Source organism: Pyrgilauda ruficollis, unplaced genomic scaffold, assembly GCF_017590135.1.
Source record: "Pyrgilauda ruficollis isolate IOZ18807 unplaced genomic scaffold, ASM1759013v1 scaffold66, whole genome shotgun sequence".
NCBI lineage: Eukaryota > Metazoa > Chordata > Aves > Passeriformes > Passeridae > Pyrgilauda > Pyrgilauda ruficollis.
In genome coordinates, this window is record NW_024528377.1 from 6,702,503 (window position 1) to 6,716,099 (window position 13,597).

At 41.7% G+C, this 13,597-nt stretch overlaps 1 protein-coding gene across 2 annotated transcripts in view; it reads left to right on the forward strand.

Moving 5' to 3' along the window:
- Nucleotides 1-13,597, forward strand: part of PRR5 (proline rich 5) — a 76,436-nt gene that overhangs the window by 32,531 nt on the left and 30,308 nt on the right. For both annotated transcript variants that reach the window (XM_041484452.1, XM_041484451.1), the window contains 3 exons: nt 7,732-7,812; nt 12,806-12,854; nt 13,483-13,540. In XM_041484452.1, the coding sequence (XP_041340386.1) occupies nt 7,732-7,812; nt 12,806-12,854; nt 13,483-13,540 (188 nt within the window). The remainder of the gene's footprint in view (nt 1-7,731; nt 7,813-12,805; nt 12,855-13,482; nt 13,541-13,597) is intronic.

Below are 13,597 nucleotides of genomic sequence, written 5' to 3' on the forward strand. Positions count from 1 at the left end.
TTTTTTTCTAATTACCTGTGCACAGCTATTAAAATACATACTTTTTATCTGCATATCTGTGGCTGTTGCTGGTAGTTGATATAGTTATGACAAAGTCTACTAAATTTACTCATGTTAGTACAAATAGATGTGTGCATGTACACATGCAAGCACCTGCACTTTGGACAGGGAAAATAAGCCCTGATTGTTTACTTTATTGTATTTATAAATTTTAATTCTATGGCTGTTTCACAAGAATACCTATGCAAACATTATGTTGGGAATGCATCAATTAGCTCAGCTATTCAGAAAGCCTCTTAATGTCCATTTTGGTGACAATCTTAAAAGATTAATTCAAGTCTCTAAATCATTAGGCATTAAATTCTTAGGTCATTTTTGAAAATGAAATGTCACCTTCTGGATCACAGCTTGTAAAGTGTCATCTGTAGTATTTTATAATTGTATGGTGGTACAACTGTAGGAAGAAAAATACCAATCAACTACAGACATATTTGCTAAAATTCTGAGAAAAATAAAATATCATATCTTCTGTCCTTCTCACCACTTGATTTGTAGCTTCATGTCTGTATTAAGAATTAGTTGTTGAATGCCAGCAGTGCACTAAAATCTGAAACTGTGCTGATCACAAAAGAGACTGAGTTTCTTCTCAAATATTATGCTGTTTGTGTGACCCTGAGTTCTACCTGATGTGCAGGTGGTTGTTCAAGGATGGGTTGGGCCATCTTGGGTTGTGCCAGTTGGACTTTATTTGGCCAGTAGCCCTAAGGGAAGCAGCGGGGAGTAAGAGACTCCTGGGAGGGGATCAAGGTGACAGAATAGAGTCCCCAGACCCTTTTTGTGATGGTGTGATGACAGCTTTTGTTGGGAGAGGTTAGTTTTTCCAGGTTTTGCATGTGGGGAGGGAGCTGTGGAGACTGATGTGAATGGAGAGCAGGTCAGGCACCCGGCTTGCTGGGAGGGGGAGAGTTCCAAGCTTGGGACTGCTGATATTCAGACTAGAGGATTTTCCTAGTTGAGATGAGTTTGTTAGCAAGCAAGAGTGTAATTTTGACAGAACAGGTACAGCTCTGGCCAGAAGTGCTTGCCAGTCAATGAGCTGGACATCTGGACGTTTCATCCAAACAATGTACAACTGTCCCATTGCCTGTTCCTTGGCTAGGTGTCCGTGAGTCATCCTGTCACTGCTTTGCATGAACTCAGACCTAGCCATGCTTTCCACCCCTGGGTTGGCTTTTGCCAGCACGTGGATTGCCAGGCTGTCAATCCTTTTGATGGCATGCTCCCCTGAAATGCCTGACAGCACTAGTGGGGTTGTCGTGCAGGTCAGGTGTGCATTGTGTGCTGCTTTAACAGCTGCCCAGAACTGCGACAGGTATTGCAGATATGAGCTGGTTGCACTGCACGGGCAAAGGAAAGGCCCTTGATTTCTTATTTAACAGGGCAAGGCTTTCTTCTGAGTGAAAGAGTGAGGGTAATTCTTGTTTCAGGCTCACAAAGACTTGTATCATCTGTTGCTCTTAAGAACGTCAGATATTCTACAGGCTGTAAAACTGGGTCTTTATCCTGGGGAAGGCCAGACCTTAAATGATACTGGATTATTAAGAAATTATCTACTGTACCTTCTGCCTATAACCAGTGCCTGCCCATCTTCACATATATAATAGGGTCTAGTCTTGAGGGAATCTGTGTTCGTCTCTCCTGGAGAGACTAATGTTCCTGGACATCTAAAGTTTGACTCACCACAAACCTGGTCTGGCTTTTTAAAATTTTGGGCTGTGGAATTTCTTTTATTTTTCTGCTGCAAAACTGAAAAAACCCAACATAGGACACTTTGCACTCTGGTTTACAGGAATATTTTTCCTTCCAAATGAAATGATTGCTTGTGTTGTTTCATTCTGTGTAAGCATAAGAGCTTGCTGATCAAGGAAGTCAAGATGCACCAGCAGAGCTCTCCCCTCTCACCAAGGCTGGCTGTTCTATATTTAAATGTCTGCTGTTTTCTTGCCTAATGTTAGCAGCTGTGCCTGGGTGTGGCATGTGTGTATCTGCTTTTCAAAGAAGCTTTGAATGGAGTCTGTGAGAACTGAAGTGGGGAGTTGAAGCGCAACACGCAGCAGGTTCGGCCCCGCACAAACAGGCTGATCCCACGCTGAAAGGCAGATCTTTGAGGCAGAGCAAGGATGCTGCCCTGGTCATAGCAGGAACTGAAAAGCTGAAGTGCTGCTAGTGGAGTCTTTTGCAGGACAGCAGCTCTGTCACTGCGGGCATTTTCGGAGGGACAGTGCATGCGTGGCTGCCCTTCTGCGCTTGTTCTGTGTGTGGTCACCATGGTCCAGCAATGTCCCCTCCACTGCCTCTGCCCCCTTCACACCAGTCTCAGCTCAGGCTGAATTCTCATACCTGAGAATTACTTCTGCATTTAGACACCGGGGCAGGACAACCTGAAGGAGCCAAATTCAGCCTACTGGGGGAACGGAGCACCGTGGTAGCAAGGAAGGTCACTTCCTCCCTGAGGACTTCCCTTCACGTCTGAACTAAAGCGCAGTGAAACTTCTCAGCACTGTAACATCAAAGGGAAATTGGTGCCAAGCTGCTGCCTGCTATTAGGCAAATGAGACTTTATATCATGGCTTTTTCAGAGCTTGCTTTCCCATGGACCCCAGATCTGTGCAGTAAAACACTGACAGTGCAGTTAACTAGCAACCAATGGCAACATAGCGGAACAATTTACTTCATTACAGCTCACAGAATTTGCATTGGATTAAAATAGTTTAGATTTTTTTCACTAGCACTGTCTTCAATTCTTGTTCTCCCCCCCAGCCCCCATTTCTGCTTCAGGCAAAAAATGAGGGCTGAATGCTGACTAAACCAATTGGACTGAGAAACCCAAGGGTTTTAATCTTGAGCTCACACACCAGGGGGCCCACTCAGGCCAAATAAAATCCGTGGCAGGGTTTTCATTCTGAGCTAGCAAAGCACAGACTGCCCAATCAGGAGCTGATACTGTCTGAGTTGTTCTCTGAGAAAGCCTCTAGTCAAAGGCTCTTAGATCCTCTTTGATGTAAGAAAATATGGAAAATTTGCAGAAACGTGAAGGTGTAGGAGATAGCAAAGAAACAGGTAAGTTGCATGTGGCATTAGCGAGATCAGCAGTAAATCTGGGGAGACTGTCTGAAAGGATATTATGGCCTGAGCTAATTTTTTACAGGGTTGTAGTAAGCACAACAACTTGCTGTAAAATAACTTTTACAGCCATGAAAACGATATTTCATCTCCTAATTTAAGATAAATGTTTTTTCAGATCACAGGAAGACTTTTCCAGTGGAGAAAATATTCCAGACCAGCATATTTTTCTCTTTCTTCCATTATTCAGTTTTTATTTAGAAATATTTTAAAATATTTCTGCCTGTCTGAGGATTACCTTTTTTTTCCTGACCCTTTATTTGAAGCCCTCTGTGGAGTGTTTGGCACTCTGTGTGCATGTGTGGCAGACAAAATCTCACTGTGGGGTGGGAGGGAGAACAGGGCTGGTGAAGGAGACTTCCTGCTGGCCCAGCCAGCGCTGCTCTCCATGGAGCATTTTCCAACCATGACTGCTGTAACAGAAGGTGGTGGTGGTGGTAGGGAATTGCTGCTCCCTGTAGCCCTCCAGAATAACTTATACTTCCTTGAATGCAGGAAACCAGTCTTCTTCATCCTATAGTCCATAGAGATATTAACTCTTAGTAACACTGGGAAGTCCTTTCACCTGTCTGTCTCAAATTTCTAGGTGTGTAAGAGCTGTGATTATAGTTGGTCAGGTGAGTGAACCAATGCCTCCAAACTCTTTTGAAGAGGGAGTTTTCCAGACCAGCTTATTTTCACTTGTATGACCAAGTGCTTAATTGCAGCCTATCCCTCTTTGCAGGTTGCCTTACTTTGGGTAGAAGTTCCAGGAACGTAAGTGAACTAGTGTCTGCAAGCTTATGTTGGAAGGGTCAAGGCCTGATGGAAAGCTGGTGGAGTTGCAGCTGGACTGAAGCTGTGCTGAAAATGGGCTCTTCCCAATTGGATTAAGCTAATTCAGAAAAATTACCTTTTACTCTGGAACCAAGGGTGTCTTCAAGAAGGTTTTGATGCAAGTATATCAGGTTAATTATTGTTAATTAGCTGTTCATGTAACTGTGCAGAGGAAATTTGCCCTAACTAATTTAGTCCCTTTTGAAAGTGAAAATGTTGTCTTTAACTGCCTGGTAGTCAGAGGGTGTGATTATTCACACAGCATTGTTTTTTCTTCTGGACTTCACCCAGAGCTCTGGGAAGGGCAGAATTTGCAAACACTGCATAAAAATCATGGTGGTATTTTCACCTACGCTGTTTGCACACAAAGGCAGTGGCTGCTTTAGAGAACTAAAATTACTTGTGTGATGTTTATGGAATATCGACATTGGCCAATCCTGCTGCTTTGCCTGGAAATGCTGAGCTGGGGGGGCCATGGCTGAAAACACAGAAGATCAGGATTAAAAAAACTTGCAAGCCCAGCTTTGGAATTGTTCCTCATCTCTGTGGCCAAACTGATTCTGACCTGGCAGAAAACTGTTTTAATCACAATAGTTTTTCCTTCTTGGCTTCCAGATGTCAGTAAAAGAAGAGTTATGGGTGGTACTGGAGGGGAGCCAGCCTCCCACCCTAGTGGTGTCTGGATGGACAAATAGCAACCCAGGAGAAATGTGTGTTTTGGTGGTATTGAGCTCTGTAGCCTATAATTGATTAATACTATGTAAAAATTAGAATAATCCACCCCACCCTGCCCACCTTGACCCTGCCCCTGTTAGGCTGGTTGGGGGTGCCATCAACAAGCATACAGCTCTGTGCTTCAGGGATTTACACCTTCCAGTTCCCTTCATGGTGAAGCTAACGGTGGGGAAAGTCTGTGCTGTGTGTGCTGGAGCTGCCATTCACCCCATTTTGGTCAGCTGGAGCCACCTCGTCCTCTGGAGATTCAGTCAAATGTGGAATGAGTTGTCTTTTGAATGAGATTAAGTTTCTTAGGCTGCTGAGTTGATTTTTGTGGCTGTGAGTGCTGCCTAGGTTGTTGGTAGTTTTCTTTGGCAATCTGTGGCTTCCATGGGATAGATCAGTACAACACAATACTGGAGCCATCTGACATTTTGTTGTCATTCTAAAGGCAGGCCCCCAAAAAAGATCTCTTCAGTTTTCACAACCTGGTTTCCCCTTCTCCAGTGAGCCTGCTCTGTGGAGTTTTTTTGGCTCTATTGGACTCTTTTGTTTCCTGTGTCCCTCTGCACACGCAAAGCAAGTACAGAGGAGGTGTTCACAGTAATATTAGTGCATGAGGGCACCCATTATTAACTTTCACATTGTAAAAGAGTTAGAGAAGGGAGTTTACAAGGCATTTTCAGTTCAGGTTAACTATTGCAATATAAGTTTAATTATGTACATCACTGACTTAAGCCTCAACTGCTGGTTGAAGGCACAGGTCAAGTGATTCACCCACCTCAAGCATCTTGCAGGATTTCTGTGTGTAAGCAACAGCTCAGATTTTCTTTACAGCAAAAATTTGAACCATTTTGACCAAATCTTTTTAAGCAATCACTTGTTATAGAAACCCATTGATTTAATCAAGGCCTGGGTTTGTTTTTTTCATTAGCTTAAGGTAACTAAGGAGATTTAAGCAAACTTTTCATTATCCTTACATCAGCTGAGGCCACCAACAGCATCGCACATAACCTGCAGGCTGGGGCTATATCCTGCACCCTCCATGCAAGCATTGCTCTCTGTGATGGGAAGGAAAGGCAGGTGGTCAACTTAAGGAGGCCAAGACTTGTTCTCCAGACAAGGATATTGTCCCTCACTACAAGAGAGATCAGGGCAGATGAAAAGTTCACTGCTAGGATGTTTTATGTAGATGTTGTTCTATTGTACAGACAGTAAGTTAAATGCTTACAACCCTTTATTTCTGGTTAAAAAAGCTTGTTCTCTCTTATTTCTTTGAGGAATAATAATGGACCTGTTAAGCTGGAGGGAGAAGACCTCTCCCTCATTTAGAAAAGGGTGCCAGAGGGAAAGAGAGAGCACATTGCTTTTTAGGAGAGATATTTAGTCATTCTTCTCTGCAGAAGTTTGGCAGGGAACACTGCAAAGTTCATTTCTGAATCAGAAGAGCGTGTAAAGACTGCTTGTTTTATTCACTACATTGATCTTATTTCCCGTATTACTCATAATGTTAAAATACCCAAGTCACTTCACCAGAGACATTTATCTGCCGATTTTCAAGTAATCATAAATTGAGTGTGTCTGTATAAGGCAGCCAAAATAATCTGGGTTAGATTGTGAATGTATATCTGTGCTTGTGGGTGTAGGGGGGAAAGAGGGACTGCTGTGGCAGCAGTTGTGTGTAAGGCCTTGGAAACATCTTCAAAGGAACAAAAGAGAGAAGAGGATTATTGTTCTTATTTCTGTCTGCATCTGTATTTCTGCACAGCGGGTCAGACCCTTCACCTGCCACTTTCATTTCCTTTCTCCTTAGATGAAGGTGGCTGAACTTTTCTGATAGTGCATCTCTTTGCTATTGTGTGCGTGCATTTTGAATCTCTCAGTGAATAGTGTGGAGTTTACCTTCCAACCAATCCTCTGCTCCCAGCCAGCTTTGAAAGGTGCTGTCTTAGCATGGGCCTGGGAAAGTTTAACGTGGACACTGTCATTCCCAAGGCAATCTCTGCTGCTGCCTGGCATAGCTCCTGCAATGACATCCCCTTGCAGTGGGAGCAGCCCTGTGCAGCTGGATCTGGCCCTGGGTCAGGCCAGAGCTGACCAAGTCTTCAGCACCTGAAGGGAGCCTACGAGAAAGGGGAGAGACATTTTACAAGGACATGTGATGACAGGAAAAAGGGGAATGTCTTCAAACTGACAGAGAGTGGGTTGAGACTGGATATTAGGAAGGAATTTCCCATATTCCCTGTGAGAGTGATGAGGCCCTGGCACGGGGTCCCCAGAGAAGCTGTGGCTGCCTCATCCCTGGAAGCATTCAAAGCCAGGTTGGATGGGACTTGGAGCAATCTGCTCTAATGGGAGGTGTCCCTGCCCATGTCAGGGAGGGGGGCAGGATGATCTTTAGGTTCTTTCCAACCCAGGACATCCTGTGATTCTATGATAAGCTCTTCTTGCACCAGCAGGAATCCCCTGGACACCTTATACCAGATACTGACCACCTTTAGCTCTTCTTGACAAGGCACAGCAACCCCACACCCTCCTTTGTACAGGTCTGGTCCTTGTCCTGCTTTCCAGAGTTCTAAATCTGATTGCTGCTGCCTTGCACAGACTCCAGTGCAATGGAAGCTGTTAATTGTCTCTGTACTGAGCCACAGAGATAAAAACTATACTTTCAAATGCTTCAAATGTACTTAATATGTGAGTGTATTAAAAGTTACAGTTGACATACTTGAAGTACTTAAAAATACTGGCCTAAGTTTTTGAAATTACTGATTTCAGATGTGCAGCTGTTGAAGTCACTGAGCTGGAACAAATCAAAAGGAACTGATTTTCAAAAATGTTACCTATTTTCTAGGCAGTAATTTCCTTTTAGGCATCTGGGATGGGTGGAGTACCAGAAGTCATCTGTGACTTTTAAAAGGTCCTGAAGTGTCTAGACAGAAATGCTAGGATAATTGTGGAGGTGATACCCTTCTCAGGTCTTGCTGGGCGCTGATGACTCTTCATGTCCTCTTTCAGTATCCACAATGGAGTGATAGCAGTATTCCAGCGTAAGGGTCTCCCAGACCATGAGCTGTACAACCTCAATGAAGGAGTCAGGTAAGACCTCGGCCGCGCAGGGCGTTCCCAGCCAGGTGCTCAGTGCTGTTTGCCAGCCCTCGCACTCAGCGCACACTTCTGCAGAGCGCTCAGGTTTTTCTCCCAGTGGCAGTTTTGACTAGTGCAGTCCATTTTGCCTCAGTAATCGCTCAGTTATTTAAGCTACAGTTGAAAAGAAAATTTACCAAGATATAAGCTGTTATCTGGATTTGTAGCACTTCACATTTTACTACTTTTTCAGCACTTATTATTACTTACCAAACCCTCTAACTGGCAAGGGCAAAGTAGCAGATTTCCTTATAGAAATTTGTCCAATGCTTTATAAAATAAATGGTGGAAAAGAATCTGCACTTACAAAAGATAGACAGCTTATTACATTCCCTAGCTGTCTTCAGATATGATCCTTAGTTATTCCCTTTCCCTTACTGCTTACTGCTACTCTTGTCTGGGCACTGAAGTCAGACTCTCCAGTATATTCCCCAAAATACATAGATATTCTGGGTTTATCTGTCCCTGTCTGATTTCCAGTCTGGGATATTTGGCTCAGTCTGGTTCCTTTAATTGTGAAAATATCTTCAGAAAAGTCCAGCCAGATGATATTGGGCCTGTGTTTGCTCTTCTTGAAATTAAAATAAACTCACTCTTCAGTTATTTGTTACATTGCTGGTGAGAAAATGACATACAAAGAGTAGCTTTTCTAGGATGTCTGTCAGTTAGCATGATCCATCAATCATGTTGAGTTCCTTACTGGAATAATGGTTAATCAATGTTATTATTGTAAGTGCCTTTAGAATTATTCAGCTTTATCTGAATGACAAAAAAAGGAACTTCTGGACTGAGATTTCTTGGCCCAGTGCATTTCCCTTAATGTGCTCATCTGCTGGTGAGGGACAGAAGAGAAATTTTCTGCTGATGTGTCAGACAAATATAATCTGGTATGAACCAACAAATAGATAGAAATATGCCCAAATTTTGCTTTAATTTACTTGGCTATAAACCCTGCACCACAATGATGCTTGGTAACATAGTTGAGTTGAATTTATTACAGCATCTCATGTGGCTGAACATGCAAGCTGACTAAAAATGCACTGATTTTTTTTTTTTCCATTTTATGAAGGGCACTTGATAGGCCCTTTGTTTTTGTTTGGGTAGGGATAATGCTGCTTTGTTGGTATCTCAGCTGATAGCTCACTTCAGGGAGAATGCCTGGTACCTTATACCTGAGCTGATGATGAAATCACTGATTTGATACATGCCAAAAATTACCTGTCTTACTGCTTTTGCTATTTACTTCAAAATAACTTTCTTTGAGTTGATGTAATTATTGAGCATACAAATACCTGATACATAAACATGACTCAGAACAAGTATATGCTTGCCTCACGATTGTTTTACCTGCATTTTCCCACGAGTCCATTATTTCCACTGGGCAGAATTCAAGTGTGGAAGTGTTCAGGTAAATGGTTAAAATTAGTTCATTACTTTTTTTAATAGTTACAGGCCAGTAAAAGAAGTTATTTTACTTCACCACTTGTATTGGAGCAGATTCTGAATATTTTTCATAATAAACCCTTGAATATCCAAGTTGACTCGCAGATCAACTGTAAATATTTGAACAATATTTGCACACCATTGTTTTGACTGGAATGTCAGGTATATTCAACTACCATGTGTCACACACATGCAAACAAATATGTAAAACTTCTGAACACACGTTTCGAGGTTTGGAACCCTGATTATTTATGGAAACAACAGTGGGTACAAATTTGTCCAGTACCATTTACTTTTCTTTTAAGTTTGTTTCATAAGAGCTGCCACTTGTTTACACCAATGCCCTTTGACACCATTCTTGCATTCCTGTGGCAAGGAATTTGTATTTAAGTGGCCTTAAATACAAACTCACATACACAGCCCTCAGAATCCCTATTGCAATGAAACCAGTGTGGGAGTTGAGTCTCTCTCACACTGCTGGAGCTCCTGAGTTCCTCTGATGAAGCACAGTAAAGTCCCAGCAACTGGGAGTATCCCCAATACGTGACATATGCACTCCTCCTTCTGGGCCCTTACTGCGTGATTTATTAGAGACTGAGTCAGAAGTGTAGTAGTAAAAATGCATATATGGACTGTTTAGTTTTCTCTTGATCCATGTCTGCAATATTAATAATCAAATAGTGTTTTCTCCTTTTTCATTTCATGTACCATTTGTCATTTCAAAGGGTTCATTTTGACCGCTTTTAAAACAAGAAAAAGAAGCAAAGGGAAACACAGTGGAAGCTGGATGTCCTGTATTAAAGCTAATGCATATTTATAGCTGCCTCTTTTCTGAGTTTCAGGATGCTGATGTGATGCAAACAAAGCACATTTTTAGTGGCATTTCCTCTTTTGCAGCCAGAGTTCAAACCCAATAAAATCACTTGTTTGCTTCATTCAACTTTATTTAACATCTATTATGCGGTGTTACACTTTCCATTCTGAGTAATGTTGCAAAAGTTAATTTCAACATGAACCAATGAAGCAGCATCAGGGAAAAGAAAAAGTCAGGAGCTATTTTAGCACATTTTAAGGGAATTTATATCATCTCAATTTATTAAGTCATTAAACAGGCAATGAAGAGTTGATATCAATGATGGACATATGAGTGCAAAATGCTTGCTTTAAAAATCAAATGTACTTGAAATAAGATCTGCTCTCTGGTCAGGGATCTCCTTTAGGTTTAGTCAGATTTTTACCTGGATTCCACCATGACATCCACATGTCTAGATAAGGTTGGTCAGTAATTGGAATTATTCAGAATCTGACAGCCTAACTGGTTTTTGTTAAAGGAAATTAAGCAGGGATGAAAAAGAAGCTGCAAGCAATGTCTTGGATCCAGTTTTGCTGTGGATCTCTTTTAAATGAATATATACAAAGAATATCAAACACCAGTGTTCTAATCTGGCCTGAGGGCCTCACTGTTTCACTAGAAATTAATTAAGTAGCTTGAAGTATTATTACAGATTGAAAAAGCAAGATGCATGAATTGTGCTGTCAGTTCTTTTGCCCTGTAAACAACAATGTAAATGTAGGCCTGGTGTGGTGTACTCCAGTGCATATAACTACCTACAAGCTGGTTGTTTGATTTCAGTTGGAAAAAATAGAAGTGTGGTGGGATCTTGTTTTATCAGAGAGCTGGATGTTGGATAAGTAGAACGTACATTTTTATTTCCTGACCTAAATACCAGAATTTATCAGTAGAGCCTAAAATACTAAAAGAAAAGGTAGCTGCACATCACCTCTTTGAGCCTGTGAGGAATCCATCTGGAGCTGCTAGTGCGAGGAGAGGGTAGAAAACCAAGCAAGATCTGTCAGCATCAAGTATCAGTATTTTCTTGAAACAGAGGCACAAAGAGATACATGAGAATAAATTGTCACTCTCATAGGAAAATTCAAATCTGCAACTTTCTTGTTAGTTCAACCTAAAAATGGTCTGTCTGTCCCTGTTCAAAGTGTGATGAACCTTTGGTGTCATCACTTGCGATCTAGAAAAAGGTCACCTCACTGGAAGGAAATCTCCACTTGGAGTGAACACGCTACAATTTGGCTGTTACAGCCTCATTCTCCTTGACTTCTTTTAAGGCACTGGAACTTGAGCAGCCTTTGAGTGAGGTGGTTTTTAACCCCTGCCAGGGGCTTGTGAGTGTTACTGTCAGGGCAGAGTCCCAGGGCTCTGCCAGAGCTCTCCTCCCACACTGCGGCCACGTGCCGAGGGCCCTGCTGACCTAATAGCTCTTTGTGACAACGGGAGATGGAGGATGGATAATGCATCGGGTGGATAATGCCTCAGCTGGCTTTCAGAACTTGTCTCCATAAATAGTTTGTCCAAATTAATCAAGCTTCTAGCTGAAAAGGACTTAGATGCTTAGGAGCATCTGAAAATGCCCTTCCCTCTGTTTATTCTTTGTTTAATTTCTGCCTAGACCTTCCAGAGCTGTGAGGTCAGTGTGGACATGTGCTTTAGGATAAAAAAACCAAGATACCATATTTCAGCCTCCTCAAGACAGAAATACTCCTCTCTTCCCTGAACTTGGAGGAGATCTCAAGAGGCTGTGCTGAAGCATGTGTTGGAAAAACACCAGAATTAAGTCCTGTAGACTTTGATGGAATATAGGGATATGCTGGACTTGATGTCTTATTGTTTACTAGTTAAATAATTTGATTGATCAGTTGTCAGTTAAAGATACAACACAAAGGGATAAAGGACACGCTATTGAATATATAATTGAAGTGGGTGTTTAGATTTTAAGTCACATTTGACATCAGTTCTTCATAGGATCTGACATGGTCACGCAGACAGCTTTTCAAGAGATTTAGATGTGTTCAGAAAACCCAGCTGGGGCTGCATTTCTGTAATGTCCAAGCTGTCATTTATGTGTCTAAATAGTGACCTGACTGAAGAGTTATCTAGCATCCAGCGTGTGTGCTTTAAATAACACACCTTTTTAGCCATGTGGTGAATTTTACCTGGATACAAACAGGCTTATGGACTGAGTTGAATTCAGTTTCTGAATTTGAGAGTTTTTGTGGGATTTTGTTTTGCATGGGAGTTTCAATTGTTCTCTGAGGTTGCTTTGTAGGTTTTAGTGTAGAGGGATCACGAAGGGCAGAGCTGAACTGTTAAGTTCCTCCCTGCCTTTTCACTGAAACCATATGAAACTTCAGCTGTCTAGTCTCCTGAGTGGACATAGGATGGAAAGCACCCTCTTTTCGTCAATTTCCTTTTGTGTGTGCAATTGAGGCATCTAAAATTACAGCAAATATTTTTCAACATGCAAAATGCTGTTTTGAGTCTTGGTATTGTTGACCCTGTTTGCTCTCTTTATAGTTAGTCATTAATGACAGTCTCTGTGCTCATACTAAAGTAATTTGCTATTAGTGACTTGCCCTCATTCATGGAATGCACAGCTAATGTGATTTGCTGATTACACAGATTCTTTTCTTGCTCTTTTTAATACAGGCAATTACTGAAAACAGAACTGGGATCATTTTTCACTGAGTATCTGCAGGTAGGCCTGTGTTTTCTTTATTTAAGTCCAATTCTGTTTTATGCTAATAATTTTGCCCGCTCTAAATGATGACCTGGAGACCCTTGAAACCATTCAGAGATGTCCACTGACTTCTCTGTGAATGAGATTGGGATTTTGTATACATACATCTAGTTAGATAGGGAAAGCCCAACCTGTCATGGTGTTTCTGTAGGTCACTGCTGTCTTTCTTGAGATTTCAGACCTTGGTTTTTAGCTTAAAATTGAAGTCCTGTAGTAAACCAGTGAAGTTCATTGCAATAGAGTACTGGGAAAGACTTTTGGAAGTAGGTACCACCGTCTGTTGAAGCAATATTCTTTCTGCTTCTCTAAGTCCCTGTTTTGTAGGTCAGTTATTTGAAGTTCTGGAATCACTTTGTACTGCACAAAATACATCCTCTGTCCTAAAAAGAGCAGGTGATTATAGCATCATTTCACAAGTGTCCCAAGTGAGGTAAATAAGATGGACACAGCAAGAGTTCTTTGATGATTAATTTTTAAAATAAAAGACCCCCTTCACTGTCTAAAGTTAAGAATGATCTAAATGTGAAATATGATGGTTGTGGGGAAGTACAGAATTGAGTAAATGCAGTCTGTCTTTTATTTACAGAATCAGCTGCTCACAAAAGGCATGGTGATCCTAAGGGACAAGATCTGGTTTTATGAAGGTAACTTGGATTTTAGCATGGCTATGTATGTCACAGGTGTTTTAGCAGATGCACTCT